This window comes from Nipponia nippon, unplaced genomic scaffold (genome assembly GCF_047370975.1).
Source record: "Nipponia nippon isolate SJK-2023a ecotype South Korea unplaced genomic scaffold, ASM4737097v1 scaffold_31, whole genome shotgun sequence".
Taxonomy (NCBI): Eukaryota; Metazoa; Chordata; class Aves; order Pelecaniformes; family Threskiornithidae; genus Nipponia; species Nipponia nippon.
Window position 1 is genome coordinate 4,607,216 of NW_028262349.1, and position 21,302 is coordinate 4,628,517.

Consider the following 21,302-nt stretch of genomic DNA (forward strand, 5'->3'; position numbering starts at 1 on the left):
ACATGATCTCAAGACTAGCACTACTAAAAGGTCTGGATTCCTGCACTGACTGTAGCTAGTTGTGATATTTAAGGGCCAGATCCTATAAGATGCTGCATCATCTGGCTGTGATTCAGTAGATAAATGAGTGTTTCATCTCACGCCAGTGAATCACCCCCATTAAAATCAATAGGACTAACGTCATTAATTGGGTAGATATAGTACCTGGCTCTGTATTCTTATCGCTGTCCTTCTATAATAAAAAGCTTGACTGAACCATTTTTAAATAATATGTCAACTCCAAAAGTATAAGCAAAATTGGCTAAAGTCATCTTTTCTTTCTACATATCACACTTATTGGCAGGAGGCTGTGAGGCAGACTGCAAATTCCTGCAGAAGAGGAGAGCAAGAGGAGCTATCCTGCAGAGTGTAATACTCAAAGAAGATTGTGAGTTTAGTCACCTCCAGTGGTTTCTCACTGCGCTGTCAGGCTTAGAGACTCCACTGGGACTGCAGGAAAGTGCGTCTCTGAAAGGTTACGTGCAGTGGAACAGAGCTGTAAGGTGACAAAGCAAAGGAAGGAAAGAAGGAAGGGAGAAAGAGGAGGAGGAGAAAGATCTCCCTGACAGCTTTATCCTTAAAAGCATTCACTTCTACTGAAGGTGGAGATATAAAGCATGCCCCTCATCTCTCCCTCCTCCATGGCCAAGCACAGATTTTCTTCCCTGAGCCAGTCTATGGAGAAGCAACGTGGCAGCAGCCCCTTCCTCCTCCTCAGATGAGCCATCTGCATGGGAGCCATCACTGGCTGCACAGCAGGCACTGTCCCAATGGGCCTCTGTGCCCGTCTGCCCTGCCACAGCCCAGAAAACATCAACGGATCTGGGAGGTGTGTCAAGCATCGGGGGGGAATGGGGGACTTGCAGGGCAGAGGTGACCCTGGACAGGCTGAACAGCCTTCATAGGGAGACTAAAACACTTGGTACGATGGCAAGAGACATCTCTGGACAGAGCAAAAACTGACTATAAACCTTCCGGTGGTTAGAAATATGCTACTGGAGGGTGGCTACAAATGGCTATGTAAAGATATGCACACGTTCAGTAGAGGGTCACGTTGCTGGGCTGTTTGCCCCTGCTGTCCTCAGAGATTTATCCCAGTCTTCAGCTGCAGAAACACTGATGAGCTTGGAGCTACGCAGCCTCCAAATGGTTGTTACTGGACAGCTCTTCTGCAGTGGTTAGGTTCGTGTGGTAGAGGGTTTTGTGGTCTTACAGGTTTGCTCAGGACCCCAGCATTTCCCTCGCCCCTCTGCATACCCCGGTTCACCTTTGTACACCCAGATCACAGCTGGGCCACGGGTTAAGGCATTCTTTCCCACGTGCCAGCGTGGCTCAGCTCAGTGGGGCAGCCTTGCCCTCGGAAGACCCATGTGCAGCTGGAAATGAAAGCAGAATGCAGATTTATCTTTCCAAAACAAACCAGCATTTTATTAGTTTGCATTCTTCACATCAGCATGTTCGATTTTACCAGATGCTTCCTAAGCCAGCTGCTAGGGAGATTGGTGAAAATGAACTGAATCAGGTCGCTGTTCCCATAGCTCCATAGTTACCACCCAAAACCTCTGGGACAACACATGTTTCTTCCACCACAAGATCTGTGTCACGCTTCAGTTATCCGCTGATGACAACTGTTACTTTCGACATTTTCTTCTTTTGTGCTGGTCACATAAATCACAATGTATACCTTCGTCTCCCTGGGATCCTCCTTGTCAAGCCTTCAAAACCATCAGTATTTCTGACACTAGCACTTGTGCAACCACATTCCCGCAGGTTTTAGCCAAGAGCTCTCACTCAGCAAATTCATAGCTTTTGCCATTTAGCTCGGAGGGCTGCGTGTCAGCCAGCTCTGCAGAGCTCAGCCCATCCTCACACTCCTTTGTTCTGCTTTTCAGAAGCAGAAAAAACCACCCTTCCACATGCTTTGCCCATTTTTCTTCTCCCCAATACTTGCCTTGCAGAGCAGAACAATTATGAGGCCATAAATACCCAGATATTATTGCCTTTTCATTACTTTTTCTGAAGCACAGAGCGATTAAGTCTCCATCAGCCCAGCTGGTGTTGCTGAAATGCATTTTCCAGAATAGAGTCGTGTCAGGAAACCCGAGTCCCCCGCGTTGAAGGAGCGGTACGGCGGCGCAGGGCAGGCGTGCGGTCACGCAGGCAGCCCCGGGCCGCTGCAGCAAGAGCGACAGGGAAGTGAGGGAGAGACGTCAAGCGAAGAAGAACGATGAATTTCCATCAGAGACTTGAGCAGTGACAGGGAGGCGACAAGGTGAGAAGAGGAATCTCGCCTCTGCCGGGAATTGACAGCGAGGTATGCACCCTGTGCTCTGCTCACCCAGGCTTTTCTCCTGCAAGGCGGCTCCGTGTTTCAGCATCCCTCCTTTTCTGCCTCAAAGCCTGGTGAGATGCCTCAGTGGCACATAGGTCTACAAAACCTCTGCTGTTCTTGCAGGCAATGAGCTCGGCATGGACACACTGATAGGCACCAGCCGTTTTCTTCCTCCTGCAAACACGGGTCCACTCAGGCAGCTGCCCCGTGGCAAGGACAACTGCTCTGCCATGTGCCTGGGTGATTCAGAGACGAACCAAAGTCCACAAGTACGGGTCTAAGGGCAGGCTTCCCTTCGGAGCAAAGCCAAACTGCCAGCAGTGTGTAGCCCAGTGTACTTTAGGAAATTAGCCCCCAAGGGAGGAAACCTCCTGGTGCAGTTAGTGGCGATGCAGAACACTGTTCCTGTTGGGCAGCTTTGGGTGAGCGAGGTAACCCTCTGTGCCCCGGTTTCCCTGAAATGTTGAATGCTTCTGCAGTCAGCCAGGTAGAGGCCAGGTTGAGCTCTCCGTGCCCAGCCGAGGATCTGTGCGGGTGAAGTCTTTCTGGGGCAGAAGGACATGATGGTTGCTTGTAAGGCTTGCTTGGAGGGCAGGCGATGTCTGTATGCAGAGCCCGTGAGCACAAAGGCATTTCACGCTCTGCACCGTCCGCTCTTGTTCTGCTGATACCTAAAGGACTTTCCCACCCCTGGAGCAAGCAGGTACTCGCTGCTGCACTTGCACCGGCAATGCAGCAGGTAGCTGGGGCAGCAGGCGCAGCAACTGCGTGGGTGGGTTCATTTCCCCCAGCAGCCCAGCCCCACACTCTCAAGAGCTTTCACAAAGTATTGTTTTGTTAAGGGACAGAACAGCACACAACACTTTTTCTGTCTTCTCCTTTATTCCCTAATGAAAATCATCTCCTAGCTAAATTAAATTCGCCCTCACAGTACACCCAGCCCTGAGGGCAATTAAAGAAACATAATGAATCCTGCTTCTTATTCTTTTTAAAGCAATTAGCTTGAAGCGGATACGAAGGTGAACCTTGTAGCTTTTAAAAATTACATGACTCAGGGCTTTTGATGGGGAAAGCAGTATTAGTTTATAAGCCTCTAGTAGCACTTTCACATGCAGTTGCCCATGTGAAGAAGGGGTTGAGGTAGAAGATGAGAACGTGGCATCTGGGGGAGCATTATTCAGCCTAATGAAGAGATTTGCAATTGTTATTTTTGCTGATTATCTAAATTTACTTGCTCGTTGCCATCACATGAAGACGTGCCAAGGGCTTGAAGTGCTGTTGAGAGCAGGGGCCAAAGGGCAGCAGTTTGGCACACAGGTTCACACAGAGAGGGAGGAGATGGCAGCTGTGGAGAGTGTCAGCTGAGGGCCATTGAACCAGGAGGCGTTTGGAGGTTGGAGATAACTCGGAGAAAAGGCCCAGATGTGCAAACCAGGTGCCTTTAATTTTTCAGCCTCTGGGCTGGGGTACATGATGAGGAGACTGTACCTTGTTCTCCCTTCTCCTTCCTTCAGCTCTCTGGCTGGTCCTGCTTTGCAGGCCCCAATTACCCAGTGGTGACTGGAGGTCAAATGGTCTCATAACTCATGAACTGGATAGAGGCTTGGCCACGTGGGATTGCAGCAAAGTTCAGGCTGTCTCTGCATTTGTACAGCTCTGGACACAGAGGGGCTCTAGTCTCTGCGTAGCAACCACCGCTCTGCTGCTTGCATTTGCGCTGGAGTCCCTGGTGTAAATAACAAAGCTGCTTCGTAGGTTTATTTGTTCACCAAGAAAACTGGTTCACCGTGTTTCCATTCTCACTCGTGCCATCGGGTACCAGGCGCACAGAGTTTGCCTCCTTTCTCTGCTACAGGTTTGCTCCGACTTGCCTTGCTGCTGCTCTGCTCCCGGAGGGTACCTCATTCCCAAAGAGGAGCCTGCATGCCCTGGCAGGGTCCGCAGCCCCATCACCCTCCAGCTGATCCCTGCAGCAGAGCTGGGCTGGGATCCCCGTGGCTCTGCCCCGGCTCAGCTGCTTCTGCAAATCAGGCTGAAGCAATCAGCCTCCTTTCCTTTGGCATTTTAAGCTCCTTGCTGAGCATGAACATGAAAGGAGGCAAGGCAAGTACCAATTTTATTTTCAGCCACAGTTTATTGATTTGTTGGACACAAGAAAAACAGCAGCTGACACTGAGTAATGCACATCTGCCTCGTTCCCTCCATCCCTGAGCAGCCAAGCTGTGGTGTCGTGAAGCCGGTCCCGGCAAGACCTCTCATCCTAGGCTGCCGAGCCGGCACTGGCAGCACAAGACACAGCTTCCCGGGGCTTTGTGCTCCTGCAAGACCTGCCAGCCTGACACAAGGAGAGGCTTTTCCAGCACGCCTGTGTCTGGCCTGAGCCTGGACGGGTTTCCACACTGTGTAAGAAACAACCCCAGCCCTGAGAAAACTATTTTTTGCAAATGCTGGTTTTCCCAAGGGTGGGCACAGCAATAGGCTTTGGCTTCTGAATCCGCCATGTCTAGACAAGCTCATGGGAAGAGGCACCAGGAGGAAGTAAGATACCCACAAATGAACAAAGCAGCTCTCTGCTCCTCAGTAGGGTCAAATCCTGGGAGGTGTGAAGGCAGCGTATGGAAGAAAATTATTTTAGTTTCTAACTTTAACAGCTTGTTTCATCTACATGGATAATTAGTAGAAACAAGATGAAAATATAGTTCCCTGGCTTTGCCCTGTGCTGAAAAGTGGAGACATCCCTGCAGATGCCTTCCGTGTGTTTCCTCTAATTGAGCTGGCAATCTCGTTTGGGCCGGCTCCAGCCCGCAGCAGAGGGAGTAGCTTTGTTACAGCTCAGATGAGTCCTGCCAGCGGGACTCTTCGCTGCATCTTCACGGGTGGGTGGGAAAGCAGCCCCGGTGAGGGACCTCACCACTGACCATGCTCTCTGCCATGCTGTCGTAATGAAGCCCATGTGGCATGGACAACCCAAGAAGGCAAAGCAGCCAAAACCGCTGTGTTTGAGACAAGTCCTGCTTTTAGCGTCACAACTGAGGTCTCTTCCTGTAGAGCCACGCTGTTGTAGAGGCACCTTCGCAATGTGCTGCCATCAGCAACGGTATCGCCTGCGTCTCTCAGGCCATTTCTCATGGCTGAAGACCCTCTGCAGTAACCCCGGGAAGCCCCAAGCCAGAGTCAGAGAGGACTGCTCTTTCCAGTGGGAAACCATCTGCAGGTTCACCACCCCCTGTCCTGCTGGTCTCCAGAGGCGCAGCTTTAGAGGACTGCTAAAGGAGATAGTCATTTAGCACAGCCACCGGGTCTGCCTCTTGCTGAGCTTTTCATGGCCTTGCCTACTGTCTTCCCGCTGCTGGCACTGAAGAGGAGGCTGAGCCAAGTATCCGTGGTGTGTGGCCTAAAAGCTACACTAAAAAATAATGGGCAACTCCTTATGAATACCCACGTGGCTTTCCTGCCTGCTGGTCTTGCTGCCACAGGTCTCCAGCCACCCTTTGGCACCCAGGGCTATGACCGCATCAAGTGAAAATCTCTGGCTCAGGCAATTTGGCATCCCCTTTAACAGGAACCAGAAACCACAGGCCTGGGGTTCAGTGCAGATGCCCTGGGGATCCCCCCAATGCCTCGCCCCAGCTGGGATTTGGCAGCATTACGACTGCAGTGCCTCTCAGAGCATGTCATGTTCTGTCTCTGTTGCTCTGCCTCGGCACAACCGTCCCTGCCCTGGCAGGTGCCATCAGAATGGGAAGAAGAGACCGCAAACAATGGGAAGATGCAGGGGAAGGAGGTTGCTTGAGGTGAACCACCACTGGCCCCAGGCCTCCTGGGCTGGCTGAAGGTGGTCCCCAGCACCAGGGTGATGGGCAGGGCCATGCTACATGTGCACGGAGGAGCCCCGGGCGCAGCCATAGGGCTGCAGCATCGCCATCCTCTGCCCCTCGCCTTCATGGGCATTGGTGATAGCCTGTACCTCTTGCGTCCTGGGAACAACCCTCTCATCACAGGGGCTGTGGCCGCTCCCAACCCCTCCTCTCCTTGCTGAGGCCACTGCACTGGCGAAACGACCTGCCTGCCTCTCCAGTGCAGCTGAAGGAGGAATTACAGGACCACGGGTGGAAATTCACGGGGAACATCACTCTATGGGTCAAATGGCCCTGCCGATCCCTGTGCCCACTCACAGGCACACCTACACACTCCCCAAAGGTGTGCAGGTGTGTGCCAGATCCCAGCCCACCTCTTCCCCGGGCGATGCTGCCAGTCCTGTCCTGTCAGGCAGATTCAGGTCTGCAGCAGCCTGGCTCTCTCCGTTGCCCTGCCTGGCTCTATCGCTAACCCCACTGAGCTCTTTGGTGTCCCGGCAATTCCTGCTTTCCAATCACCACATCCCAGCTGCTGCCTTGGGATGGGCTCAGCCAGGAATTTTGCTCCTTGTTTTCACAGCATAGAAGCTGTTTTGCCTTTGCTTTTCGATTAAGCCCAGCTCTAGCAATAAAGCAGAGTGTCCAGAGATAACATCACATTCCCTGTGCACCAGCTGCTCTCGTGCACCCTCCCAGTTGCACACTATAAACCCCATCTCTAGAGGTACTTGAATATATTCAAAGCAAGAGGAGCTGCTTGAAAGTCACTCAGGTATGACTCTCAACTCTTCATGAAGAACCACAGATGATCACGCTGGGGTTTAAAGCAAACCCCACGGAGAGGAACATGGCTAATATTTCTCCTCCTCACAAGTGGATTAATCTTGTCACGGCTGGCTCTCTGGGAGCATCTGAAGGGAAAAGCAAGAACCTGGATGCACTCACACAGCTGTGCCTCTGCAGACTGTGACTGGGGACAGAGGTCCTGCTGCTGAGCTGGGGTAGGTGGAAAAGTGGTTTTTCCATGGAAGCGCAGCTGAGCAGAGAGCAGCTGCTGCCATGTGCCTTGCAGAGGCTCACATGGCTCTGCCCGGCAGGAGCGCTGAGCCTTTTCCCTGTGCGCTGCGCAGCTAACGAGCGCAGCTTGGCTGTCAGATGTTTGCAGTAATGGAAACAAGCAAACAAACCCATTCATGGAACAAATGAGAATAACAGCTAAATCGGAGGCAGTCGCTACCTGATCACAAACAGCCTGCCAGCTGAGGAGGTGAAATCTAAACTGCTGGAGAAGCTGTTATTCTCATAGCACCCAGGCACCGGTGAAGCCTGCGGACCAGCCAGGCGCCTGCGGCGTGGAGGGGGTGGTGAGAGCATGCACGCTGCTGGAGGGCAGCGGAGGGTGTTTCAGGAGGGGTCAGCAGGGTGGAGGGCAGGAGAGCAGGGCTCCGTCTGGGCATGGAGATGCACATGGTTCCCCTCACTTGAGAAACCAGATAGGAAACTGCATCCTCAACTCTACCAGAGTCAGTGGAAGAACATCGTGGTCTCTGGCCCTGCATGCCTCCCTGCTTCCCAAGCCGGGACTCCTAATGGCTGCAGACTGTCTCATAGCCAGAGCTTGACCTTTCCAGCACCAATTAGCTGGGAGAGGAGCCATGCAGCTGATGAGCACATGAAGGGGTTTATCTCACCCGGCAGGCATGGACACTGACTATAAAATCCTTGGCAAAGACAGCAGCTCAGTATTGATCTTGGGAAGGCCAGGTGCTCCATTGCATAAAAATCACATAGAGAAACATTCGTTGCTCCCATCTGACTCCTGCTGCTGCTTAGGGCCCAGTGTCCGTGAGACCGACAACTCTCCATGCCTAGCGTGGCGGAGGGCCCTGATCATGCAATAGGTGACATTTGTTGCACCCAAGGTTGTCAACAGTGAGAGACTGGCATCCCCTTGGGGGTCTCTGCTCTGCCCCCGCAGAGCCTAATGGGAGGGCGCCAGGCTGCAGTGCCGATGTGACCAGCAATCATAGCAGCCTGGCCAGGGGGAAGATGGGCTTAGTTGAAAAGAAAAGGGATATATCCTGATTTCCACAGGTTGCAGTGGAAATGCTGGAGAACAGGGGAGATGATAATGCTATCAGAGAGACCTTGACAGATACAGTAGCTCCACTGAGACCAAAGGGAAGGTCTGTCTATTTTTCTTGATACAAAGTTTGCAGGAATGAGGCATTGGGAAACGCTCTCAGTATCTGACCAGTTTTCTTTCACATAAACTCTGCAGTGTCTGGAGCATCTGAACTTTCAGAAGGGTCAGTGTAGAGGTAAAAAAGGATCTCAGCATCACAGCAGAGAGTCCCAGCTGGGGACAGGGCTGGGGGAGGCCACGGCATGGCGGGGCGGCAGCGCCTGGCTCTCCGGCTGCGACAGTGGATACCTGTGGGACAGTCCTGGGGAAGCCACCAGCTGCAGAGGATTTACAGAACTGTCCCCAGTCTGGCCCCTCGTGCTCGGGAGATTTGAACTGGTTACTTTTCTGATTCCACCTACTTACAGCCAAGCATGGTTAGTGCTGCTAAAACCGCTGTACGTGGGATTAAGAGTGGATAATTAGCCCCGAGCTTTTCTGCTGTCTGTACCTGCAGGAGGCTGGAACAAAATTCTGAGTCAGAAAAAACACCATTTAGAAAACGTACCAGGCCTGGGCAGAATAATCAGTCGCTGGTGACGACTATTTATCTTGCCACGTCAGTGATGTCTCCCACTGTAACATCCTCACTGCCTGGAGCAGGGTTTGCAGGGAAAGGGCATCCTGTAAATCTCGCAGGCACGTTGCTCCAGTGGGAGATATTGTCCTTCTCATTTCACAGGCTGGAGAGATGCCTTGAGCTGTAACGTGGCAGCCAGCAGAAATATGGCAGAGAGGCACAGTTTCACCGCAGAGCACCTTTGCTGTAGTGCAGGGAATTGATGTTTCCTTCCTGGCTTAGCCCTGGCTCAGCCCTGGCTCCACATCTGCCACGTAGCAATCCCCACCGCAACCATTTTAAACAAAGCTTTAATTTGTGATTCTGTCCAGGCTGATAATCCCCACACTGGCACATCCAGAAGAAATGAGTCTTGTACCATGGCAGGCTGTAATAACATATCATAATATTTCTTCCCTTGGGAAATCCTGCCAAGGGCACCAGAGATGTCTTGTGAACAAGGATGAATGAAGACCTGCAATCCACCTGTGAAGCAGAGCAGATATCTTCCTATTTTGTAGACAAGGTAAGGGGCACACAAAGGTTCCCAGGAGCTCAGGAAGGTCACTGAGCAGGGAATAAAACCCAGGAGTCCTAGCTCCCAGTCTCCAGGTTTAATTGCTAAATAGAGCAGGCTCATAATTTCAGTGAGCTGCCATTGAGGATTTGTCCCCATGCTTTCCATGGATGATGAGGCAGTTAGACAGAGCCACTACTATGTAGTAGCTTAAGCATCAAAAGAAAAAGGAGAGAGGTTTACAGGAGCATGCCTTAATTCACATTTGCCTGTCAGCTTGGAGCATGTACATGTTCAGATATCACAACTCAAGTAACTGATAACCACTCGTTTATTAATCTCTGGTAACTCAATTCACTCTCTCAGCCCTAAGTGCTGAACAGAGACGATGCCCTCAGGAGCTGGAGATCAATTTAAATTTTCAGAAGCCTTAGTCCCTGACTTGCTCCATAGTGCCAGCGCTCCTTATAATAACTGTTGAGCAGATTTTCTGTCACATAACTGATCCTGGCTCCCTTTCTAGCAGCCTTGGCTGTCACATTCTCCCGTGCTGGAGAAAGAGTCTTTAATAGCCATGCCATGAGCCATGCAGGAGGGCACATATACGCCTGGAGAAGTCTGGGATTTGCACTGTGGAAAGCTCCCACCCCCCTTTCACACCAACGCTGAAGTCCTCTGGCTACTGGTGCTTTCATGCAGCATTGTCTGGAGGGGAGTAGGGACTCTGGGGCCCCACGTCTTGCTTCTTGCTCATCCTTGTTGCTGGGTGGTGCTCAGACACACTGGGCAAAGCTCCCTGGTAAGTGGCAGTTCCAGCAAAGGGCTTATCTTCAAACTAGACTGAAGAGATGGGGAAACCAAGCCACCAAGTTAGAGCAGGACGTGGCCCAGGTCACGCAGCCAGCCCAGCAGGGATGGGACTCAAACTGAGTTTATTAACTCCCTGTTTAATGGCCCTGATGCAAAACCTGATTGCTGCCTGCTCCGTGTGGTCTCATTGCAGCTGACTCCGAGTACCCCCCAGCTGGCTGCACTTCAGCTGCCTGCCTGGACTGGGACCAACCCTCCCAGTTCCACCTCACTGAGAATTAAGAGCCCCGAAATGAATGTGGCAGCAGCCCAGCACTGCTGACCCAGGAGGCTCCGCTCCATTAGCCCCAAAACATTGCTGACCATGAATGCTTTAATTCTGGCATTGCAGGTTCTGCTTCTCAATAAAAGCAAAAAGCAATTTATGAGAGCACAGCCAATAACATGAAACTCTTATCACAGCTGGTTAAGAGCGGTTGGCAGCTGTACCCTGTGGACTGATTTCAGGAAATTATTTCAGGAAAGCTGTTGTGTCCTGAAAGCAGAGGGCCTGGCTGGGAGAGGGACCCCGACACGTGCAAACGTCCTACCCTGCAGCCACAAAGCTGGAAACCAGCTGTAAAGTGGATGTGATCATCACTCTTCTCTCCTAGCCTGCTGCAGCTCATGTCCTGGAGGGCCTGGACGGTCTCCTTCTCTGTATTTCAGCAGTTTCAGCCCACCAAGAACCTGCTGTGACCTGGAGATAAATGACAGGAGCTGCTGAGACTGGGGATACAATGGGAGGGAGTGCTGGGGTGCGCCAAAGTATCCTATTGATACCTGACTGCTGGGACAGGCAAGAAAAAAGGAGAGGTGCACTGGTCAGTTGAAACATTTTCACTTTTATTCAGACACCGTACGGTTACAAACCTGCAGCCCCCCCTGCTCCCCAGCCTGCCCCACACAGCTTCGCCGCCGCTGCTGCCCCTCCTGCCTCGCAGACGTCCTGCCCTGGCCGGCGAAGCCCCTGGCCCTGCGGGGTCTCCTGCTGCAGAGCACTTCTGATGGCCCAGCCAAGGGCAATGCCATTTCAACGCTTTTCCTCCAGGTACAGTGACATATCTGACGTCCTCGTATTTAAGCCTGGCTGCCTGGCAGTCTGAGGCATTTGCAAAGAGTCCCTCTTTTGCAAGTCTTGAGGAAACCTCTGTTTCTCAGAACTGCTTTGCAGGATCAATGAAGAGTGAAATTCTTAGGCGTGAGCTACCGAGGGTGGGCAAGGTACCTCCTGAGGATCCTCTGGAGCAAGTTTTTCCTCGGCATCCCAGCGGGGAGCTCCAGGTTGGGGTTGCTCCTCTGATAGCCTGCCTCCAGGAGCCTCCTTTTTCTCTTCTCCGCCTCTTTGCCTTCCAGCACATCCATTATCTGGATGTCTCTGAGTGGGCTGGCACATATCCTGGGCAGGGGAAGCCCTGCTGGAGTCCTGTAGGCCTGGCTGCCTCTGCCATCCTTGTGACCGGTGCCATGGGGTCTCAGCTGCTTGTGGTCCCTCAGGCTTCCACCCATCCTGGAGCAGCCACCTCCCCCAGCAACAGGCATCCCGGGGCGTCTGCAGCATCCCAGCTCCTCCTGGGAACTGGCACTTATCTCATCAGCAAGACCTTGAGGATAATCTGAGCCTGAGTGAAAAAACAACGCCTCTTCACTGGTCACCTGTGGGCTCTGCCCCAGGGTGACAAAGCCATATGGGGTGGTGACCTTGGGGAGATGAGGCAGGGACAGAGCTGCCCGAGCAGTGGGGTCTGGGATAGCCTGCACAGCGGCAGCGAGCCCAGCATTAGAGTAGGACGAGCTAGAGCCGGGCACATCGTGCTCATCCTCCACTGCTAGATCCGAGTCGCTCCTCCAAGCCATCCCCACTGGCTGCCCCTTCCCCTTGCCTGAGCGCCTGTGCTTCTTGCAGATGTCCAGAGAGGGGATAGTAAACTGCGGGATGCGGTCAGGGGTCACCATGTGGAGGAAGATGTCCCTGGAGCTCTTGCCTTGGAGTGCACGGGGACAGAGCATCCCCTCCCCGAGCGACATGGTGGGACTGACGGGGCTCCCTGGAGCAGCGCTGTGTATTTATGCTCTGCAGCCAGCCCTGATTGCTCTCCGCGCGGTGACGCACTGTGACGACGGCTGCCAGGTCCCTGCACCTGCTCCCTCCGGACCAGCAGCAATTTGTCACCCACCCAGGCATGGAGAGACAGACAGAGGGGGACAGGCGAGGAGACACTCGTCCCCAACCTCTGCTCCTGCCCTCCTGCTCACGTGCAGGGCCACCAGTGCCGGCCAGCTCCCATCACCCATGAAATGGGAACAGGGAGGGCCCTGAGGAGAAGCAGAGCTGGGTGGGTGGTGTGAGCCGGGGCTGCAGCACCCAGGGCGGGAGGGAGTCGCGCGCTGGGAGCAAGAGCAATTGCAGCAAGCAATGGCCTGTGCAGGATGAGTCACCGTCCACAGGCATCAGGTGGAGCTGAGCGGAAGGGGCAACCGGAGCTGAGAGCGGGAGACAAACACTTCAGCTCTGTCTAGCAACACTCCTGTCAGGAAAAATCTCCACCTCGGCCCACGCAATTACCTGTAGAAATCAGTAATTTCAACCACTGGGGCCCCCACGTCCTTCCTCCCATCTCTGCTGTCGCTAGGGCTGCATGCTGGCATTCGGTCTCTCAGCGGAGCCTCAGCCAAAGGCTGCTTTGCCTTTTCCCCCTCTGCAGCCGGGCAGCAGCAGAGCTGCAGAGCCGGGTTGCCCTGCCACCCTCCCCTTGGCTAAGGAAGCCTCCTCCGCTAGCAGGTGGATAACGGCTGCTTTATGTCGGTTCCTGCTCTGCAAATGACGCAGAGAGAAAAAGCAGCTCTGTTTCTCTGTGGTGCAGGGTCTGTCCCTGCAGCATTGCAGCTGGCCTGTTAAAACGTGCTACTTTTTCATCCTGTCCCGCACTGGGAACCGAAGAGGCTCTGCCGTGGGTTTCAGCAGGAACAGGAGCAAGGCCAGGCTTGTTTTGGCACAAAGAGGGGTTGGGAGCCTACACAACCCCAGGAGACCACCTCAGAGCATCATAAACAGCCACGTCCCAGCTCAACTGAGGGGGGCTCACATCTGTCCCCCAAATGCCTGGCCAGTGGCAGGGCTACAAGCAAGGTCTGCGGTTGCTGGGTGTGGGTCCCCATCTCTCTGCCTCTGTCTGATGGTTCAGCTGGACAGAGCAGGGAGGCGAGTGCCCCGTCATCCCAGCTCTGTGCCCTTCACCGAGGGCAATGCCCACACGCCATACCCGCTCCCCGGGCCTCACCAGCGTTTGCAGCAGTAACTTGCAACAGGGTAAAGTGACACCCAAACACTAAATGCCCTTCCCCGCTCCAAAACCACCTGCTTGGTAGAAGTATCAGCTGAAAATCCCTCCTAACAGTCATGAAGCCTGAATCAGTCAGCAACATGACCCCAGCCCATCTACACATTGTGGTGCCTGGCTTGGCGAAGCGCAGAGCCGGGGGGAGGATTGGCGCTGAGCTGCACGCAGGGGTCGGCAGGTCCGTTGTCCATGAGATGCCCAGCGGAGCTGTCAGGTCTGCACAAAGTTAAAACCTTGGAGAGTGCCCAGAGCAGGGGCTGAGAGGATCTGCTGCAAAGCAGCTTCTGGAAGGTGCTTCTGGGGACTCAGCTAAGCCCATTTTATGAAGGGGAGAGTGTGTGCATGTGTGTTCATGTGCACACAGAACTGCTGGCTAATTGAATCAGGCTGTGGTTTCAAAGAACCAGGCTTAACTCCCTTCCTTTCATCTTTATTGACTAAAACAAATCCCAGCCCCATCTCCCCCCCCCCCCCCCGTCTGGGAGCAAGGGGAGGGCATGGACCAGGAGGGATGCTGAGGGGCCTCCCCTCACCTGGGGTCTGGCTCCTCCCATCACGGCGGGGCTCAGTGGGGCAAGTTTTCTGACATCTCCTCACCCTCTGCCTTCAGCTATTTGCATCGGCACAGAGTGAGGGGAGATATCCCCAATCAGTCTTGGCTTGGCAAGCTACAACCCACAGGAGGGGACAGGCACCCCAAACTGAGAGAAAATAAACCCCTAATTGAGAATAATTAGCCCTTGAGCAAGGCACCAGGACCAGTGCTCATACTAGGGGAACCGCCATGGGAGGGCATTGGGCTGCCCCACTGATTAGTGAGGCCGGCAGCTCGTCAGTGCAATGAGAAGCAGCTGGCCCAGTAGCTACAAGTAGCTTGAGGGCTGCAGGCTGGGCTAAGCCAGGTTTTTGTCTGGTCTGGCTTGTAGGCTTCATGGAGCAGCAACTAAGGCCACACACCAGCCCAGAGCAGGTAGAGGTTCTCCAGGGTTGTTTGTGCTGCAGGCACTGTCAGAGCTGGCACGGAGGATGTCTGACCTTTCTTTCTCTGTCTAGGAGAGGCTGGTTACCTGCAAGGAGCCCTACTCCTTCTCTAGCAGGTTGTTGTGCCAGATCCTTCAGCTGAGTTTTGTCAAGTACCTGGTAGGTGATGCTCCTGCTGCTGGAGGAGTTTGAGGCCAAGGGGATGGGGTGATAAAGCCTTGAGACTGGCAGTTCCTTTGGTTTCTCTGCCAGATCATCCTCTCTGCTCTTTCAGTCTCTTCCCTCTGCCCTGCACTTAGTGTGTGCTCATCCTCTGCTTTTTCTCCCCATCCCAGCTTTTGCCCTCTACCTGATTTGCTCTTGCCTTGCTCCTCTTCTTGCAGCATTCATGTTTCTCTCCTTCTCTGGGCCAGGAGAGATGGGAGGCCTTTGGGGGCAAGGTCCTGTTTTACCTGGCTGAAGTTGGTCCCATCTCAACACCACACTGGGACAGAACAGGGTTTAAGGGTTTCACTGAGGACTTCAAATAGCTGGAAGTTCTCATATGACCTAATGTAGTTCTCTTGTTTGCAGCTGAAGATCCTTCAGAAAGCATTGGTCTGGATTGGATTTGTGGTCCCTGTGGAGACCATTATCAGCAAAGTCTACCCCACCCCGTCTCCCACCAGGCCTGGACGACTTGCCAAGAAGCGCCGGGGGAGACTAACCAGCCTCCTCCTCTCCATTGTCCCCACCAGGATCCAGAACATCCTGGGCTACCTGCCAGCAGACTGGGGCCAGAGCAACATGCCCAAGGGTAAGACCTGTGGCTTCGTGGAACACCTGAAGGCTTTGAAGCTAAGAGGCACACAGCAAGACATATAAAAAAAAAAAAAAAAAAAAAACACCACATTAGGTCTGGGGCTCCTGTGCTGAGTAGAAAGCTAGGAAACACAGATATATGTTTATTTTGTATGGGTTGTGACTGTGTCTTCTCTGAATCCCTGCAGAGATCCGAGAAGCTCTGATCAACCCATCTAGCAAAGCAAATAAGAGGAAGCGGGATGACGTAGCTCTGGAGGAGCAGGAGTCCTGGTTGGTGGTACTGGAGAGGGACCTGCCAGAGGATGACCCTGAAGACACTGTATATGAGGTATGACATTCTGGCTGCTGAGCAGAGTTGTTCCTCGGGGGCTGAGTAATTTGGAGATGACTGCATTTAGCCTCTGTGCTCCTGGTAGACTGGGAGCGTCATTGCACAGGTCAGCAGAGGAGCCTGCACAGGGAGCTGTAAAGAGGTTTTGTTTATTGTACACCCTTTGAGCGATGCAGGCTGTCCAAAGAGCACTTGAACATCACGTCATCAGTGTCTGAAAGGTGTGGGTGCTCCGCTTGTCCCGTAACACTGAAGTTTCCCTCTGGTTGATGTCCCTGCAAAGCATAATCTCTGTCACCCTTGGCTGTTTGGCTGTGGTTCCCAGTCCCATCAGGAATGGGGCTGGTGTGTCCTTCCTCAGTCTGCTTCTTTCCTCCCCAGCCCTCAGATGTGGAAACGGATAGTGAGGAGTACAAGTCCCAAAATGACACTGAGGCAGACCTGGAGTTTGAAGAGCAGGATGAGACCATTATGCTGAAGGAATCATCAGATCTCCAGGTAAGTGGGTCTGCCCCATGCTGGCTTTGTCCTGGGCACACTTGCAAATACTGGGCTGGAAGGATGTACTTCAGTCCTTCTTCCCTTGGCTGCAGAAGGAGAGGTGTCTGGGGTTACTCAACTACTCTGAATTTCATGAGATCACGCATGGGTCTTGTGCTACCCTTCCACAGAGCTGCAGTCTAACCATGCCCCTGTCTCTGCAGGTAGAGGACATACAACCTGCTGGGGTTAGTGATACCCCAGAGCTGCTGGCTGCAAGCACAGAGCTGGGACCAAAGGATCCAGCTGGGTCCAGCAGTGGGGAAGATGCTGCAGATGTTGATAGCAGTGATGGTGATGCCCAGAAGCCAGAAGCTGATGCAAGCAGTGGGGATGGCAGTGAGATGGCTGATGCAGATTGTGATGACAGCAGCAGTTTGTCACAGCATGGGGTAAGGACTCCCTTGAGCTGAGCCATAACCCTACCCACCCTCCTTTAGTGCAGAGCAGGGGAGGTGTCGCAAGCTCAGAGGTATTTCAGCCTGGGAGAATGTCCCCAGGCTCTGAGCTTTTGCAACATGGCTCTCCATTCACTTTGCTGCCAAGTGAGCTAGGAAAGGATTGTAGGGGCTCTAGTCCTTCTCCCTATGCAAGGAGACAACCTCAGTCCCCATATGTTGTTGAGATGGTGCTGGGTGGGTGCAGTGCTGTGGGCATCTTCACCCCTGAGTGACAGGACTGCCAAATGCCAGTTGAGCATCTTGTGCTGGTACCCAGAGCAGCCCCCTCTGAACCAGAGCCACTACCAGCAGGTCACCATGAGCCCTTCATGACTCACTGGCTTGGACACTTTGTGCTTTAAAACAGGGAGGGTTTGTAGAAGAGTCTTCATTGCTAGCAACTTCATATGGAGTCCTTCACTGCTCTAGACCCATCTGTTACCAAAGCACTGGTGGATACCCTCCCAATTCCCTTGAAGCTGGTGCTCAGCTGCCTGGCTTGCAGGGAAATGGAGGGTGAGGAGAGGTGCAGGGTGGGATGGCTTGTACTCAGCAGCTCACCCTGCCCAGTGTCAATGCTGGCTGGCTGGCCAGCGTTATCGGTAAAATTTCTTGTGTTTTCTAGGATAAGCAGGAACCCTGACCCATGGCCCTGGACCTCTGCTGTGGCTGCAAAGTGCCTGGTTCTCTGGGGTGGCTGTATCCTCGAGTAAGCTGTCTAGTTAAATGCTATGTTGGTGTTTTTTGAACTTTATAATAAAATTACCCTATTTTTTCATGTGAATTGGGATGCAGTTGGCTTTCAGTATGTGGACCTGGCAGGTTCTGCCTGTGCACCAGATGGCATGGACATACTGCTGCTGGGAGTCCAGGGTATGGGGCTGCCAGCAAGACCTTCCCCTCTGATCCCTCCTGTGGAGAGGCTCTTCATGGTTCCTGGGAGTGGTGATGACTTTGGGAATGCTGACATGTGTGATTGGAAGGAGAGGGGTGCAGGGAGCGGAGCTACAGGCTCCGTCTGGGTGGAGCAGGGTTTCCATGTGGCAGCACCTGAGCATGGCCACACTGGCTGGTCTACAGATGTCCCTGGGCTGGCTGGCTGCAGAGGTGCAGGATGGGCGCTGCAGCAGAATCTCCCTCCACATGCATATGATATCTCCAGAATTACAGGAGGTAGCAAGTCTCTGCCCTTGGGATAAAACAACCAACTTCACAGGGAGCCCATTTTGCTCCATGAGCACTTATAGGTCTTCAGTCTGCTTTCTGGCTTCTCTGTACTTTGGTGTTTCTGCATAGACCATTCTCCCTCCACTCAGATCCTACAGAGGACCTTGGCTCAGTAGAAGAGTTGAGCAAAGGGTGATTCAGGGTCTGGAAGGGCAGGCTGGGACCAGAAAGTGCCTGAATGCAACCCAGAGCTCTGGAGTGACTTGAGATTGGCCACCACTTGATTTGTTGTTTGGAACAAGTCACAGTATTTGAAGCTGTGAAGAGCTGTAAACACTCCAAATGTGAGTCTAAAAATGGGAACAGCTCAGGGTGTTTGGCTCTCTTGCTTGAGGCCTGCCTGGAGGCTGTGTCTGATGGCACGACTGCCTTGAGCTGTATCTGTGTGTGTAGCAACTGGGACTAACAATGTTCCAACTGTTAAAAATAACTGGCATCCTGCAGCAAGGATGCTCTGCTGAACAAGCTGAGCTCTCGGGCAGGTCTAACCTGGATGGGCCGGGCCAGCTCTGCTCTGGGCCTGGCAGCTGATAGCCACTTCTGCCTACCAGCTTAGTAACGTCTGTGCTTGACCTCTGCCACAGGCAATGCCTCTAAAGAAGTATAAATCCTTCCCAGCCCTGAAGGGAGGTGTTGAGATGCCCTGAGGTTTTGTTCTCATGTCTCCCATTTCATATGGGCTGCAAGAAAGAGTGGGAGTTAAAAATCCCAGGGAGTTCAAAAGCAGCGTGGTAATAAGGATGGAGGTGTCCTTGCTCTCAGACCCTGCTGTGATCAGGGATGCTAATGTCTTTCTAATTAAAGATGGTTTCTTCTGTCAAAAGCAGCTCTGGGGCACGCTGTGGTCTGTGCAGCTTTTCCTGCTGGGCTACAGTGACCGTGCAAAGGGCTGCTCTGGCCAGCAGCAAACCATTTAAAGGAAGAAATGCTTGTACTTTAAACTAGTGGCTGGGTCAGGACACCTCTCCTCAAGCTGCAGCCCTTAAACCCCTCCCTGGCACTCTAAAGCTGGCTTTCCCCATACAGATCTGGCCAGAGACCTGGCACTGGCTCCTCGTACCTCTGTTTCAGTGGGGCATGTCTTGGCAGAGGCATTTTTCTCCCAGGTTAGACCGGTTATTTGTGCACCATGAATGTGCAGAACAGTCCTGAGTCATGAAGCTCAAGTAGTTATAAAGGTGCTCAATGTCCTTCCCCATGGCAGTGTCTCTTTAAAAGCAGGTATGCCTCTTACCTGGCATTATCTGCAGCTGCAATAGCACTGGTTTCATTACTGCTGAATAATAGCAAGATTTTTCTTAAGATTGATAAAGGAGCTGATATTGCAACTCCTGGATATTATATTAGGCTCTGCATTAATTCAGTTGCTCCTCGTTTTTGATAGCTCTCCCATTCTCTGCAGCCAGAGTTTTCAAAGCAGAGATTAATAAAACATCCTTTAGTGGCACGTAGCTAGGTAAGGGCTTTTTCTAAAATCTGTGCAGGCTTTTCCTGCTTGCTCCTGAGCTTTAGTAGCACTGGATGTGGAGATAAAGAGGAGGCTTTGTTCATTGTCTGGGTGCCAGGCTGCAGAGTGATTATGCCTTAAAATGTATTGAGGAAGCAACTAGCACTAAATCTGGCTCTTTGAGCTCACCTGCAAATTAATTCTGTGCACACCTGTCTGCAATGAGGGGCATGTCCAAAGCTTCCCAGTGTCTTAAGCCCTGATTTAGGAAGAAGACACCTCCTCAGATGAGCATGGAGGAAGCAAATGGCTTGGTGGATTGAGAACTAGCTGCAGAGCTGCTTTATCCCAAGGTCATCACCTTGAATCCAGCCCAAGTAGGTAGGTGGTGTGTGCTTGTATTGTCCGCGAGGCAAGGTAAAAAGGAGGAAGCCGATGGTCACACTGCTGCCAGTGTGAGAAGGCTCAGCCTGGAGAGAGGCTGCCGATGGCCTGGGAGGTGCCTGAACGCAGACGTGGCTGCTGGTGGCCTGACAGGTGTCACCGCTGCTGGGGGTGATGGATTCTGCAGGGGTGTGAATGAGCTGCCCTAAATACCTGCTTGTGCATGGGCTCCATCTAGTTGTGGAAGGATAAGGCTTGCACAGAAGAAATACATATTGTACCAGGAATACACGTTGGTGGCTAAGGCTTTTCAGGGAGGATCAGTGTTGCTGCAGCCAGCCTGTTCACTGGGATGTGAACAGAACCTGATGCTTTTTGAGGACTTAGCCCCCCTTTACAGCTGGGTGGAGCAGGGGGATTGAGAGGAGGGATGGGAGAGTCTGTCTTTCTGCTAAAAGGCAAGAATCTGCTAAGCACCTTTGAGCATCTCTTCCCTTCCTCTCCATTTTCCCTCTCCTTCTCTGTCCTGGTCTGTGCCTTTTTTGCCTGTTTTTTAGCCCCTGGTGTGGGGAGGTGAAGTGCAGGGACGTGCCCTAGGCCATGCAGGGCTGCTGCAGCCCAGCTTGGTTTGGGGCTGGGCGTGAGGTGAGGAGCAGCCTGATGGAGCAGGTTATTGACCTCCGGTCAGATGGAGATGCTCCAAGTCCTTCTTGGCATCCTCTGTTCTGGGAAAAGGCCCAAGGGAGAATGTGGGATGTGGCTGGCTGAGTCTCTGCTGCACTTGGGCACAGCACTGTGCATCGTCCAAGCCCAGCTTTTGTGTGGTTCCCCCCCTCACCCTTCCCTTCACCTCTTCCACTGAAGAGCAAGCCAGGTGCTGTAAGAGAGGAGGCTGGGAAGGAGGGGGAATGGGGAGAAGGAGAGAAACTGAAGGGTTAATGTGGTGGTAGGGGGATGAAGAGACAAGGATTGGCCCTTGAGGGAGCCTGAAGGAGTAAGCGAAGGTGACCCTGATGGTCGGGGTCCCCAGAGAACATGTGGACCAAGCACCCTGCAAAGGGCTCTGTGCTAGACCTATGATGAGGGAGCTGTATGGGAAACAAATGGCTTAATTGAGGCAAAAATGATCATAATTAGCATGAGCAAATCCAATTAGGGAGCCATGGGCGGGTTACCTTGGGCCTGTCATTGGGAGCATGGGGGGCTGGGGTGCTGCGGGAGCAGCCCCACGGCCGGGACAGGCAGGGAAAGGGGGCAGCGGGTGCTCCCCCAGGGCTGGCATTCATTAGCATCCTCTCCTCCTCTGGCTGCTGGCTCTGTGCCCTGGACAGAGCCTAATTAGGATGGAGAAATGGATTTACCAGGCTGTGCTCAGCGGAGGGGTGAGCTGTTGGTAACAGGGCTGATGGGCAAAGCAGCAATTGCCTCCTACGGAGCAGCTTCGTAACGAACGCCATCACTGTCGGCTG

At 53.0% G+C, this 21,302-nt stretch overlaps 1 protein-coding gene across 1 annotated transcript; it reads left to right on the top strand.

Annotated features, from left to right (window-relative positions):
* The first annotated feature begins 14,547 nt into the window (after window positions 1–14,547).
* LOC148054355 (uncharacterized) lies at window positions 14,548–17,559 on the top strand. The gene is made up of 7 exons (XM_087769535.1): window positions 14,548–14,649; window positions 14,733–14,819; window positions 15,234–15,456; window positions 15,650–15,792; window positions 16,177–16,293; window positions 16,500–16,727; window positions 17,401–17,559. Exons 1-7 carry the CDS (start codon window positions 14,611–14,613, stop codon window positions 17,416–17,418), a joined length of 855 nt encoding a protein of 284 aa, XP_087625661.1. The 5' UTR covers window positions 14,548–14,610; the 3' UTR covers window positions 17,419–17,559.
* The last annotated feature ends 3,743 nt before the right edge of the window (window positions 17,560–21,302 follow it).

Bases quoted from the DNA above. Each gene is read 5' to 3' on its own strand.
- LOC148054355 (XM_087769535.1), top strand. From the start codon at position 14,611: ATGGAGCAGCAACTAAGGCCACACACCAGCCCAGAGCAG. The intron at 14,650-14,732 runs GTAGAGGTTCTC...TTCTCTGTCTAG, and splicing joins CACACACCAGCCCAGAGCAG to GAGAGGCTGGTTACCTGCAA. The intron at 16,294-16,499 runs GTAAGTGGGTCT...CTGTCTCTGCAG, and splicing joins AGGAATCATCAGATCTCCAG to GTAGAGGACATACAACCTGC.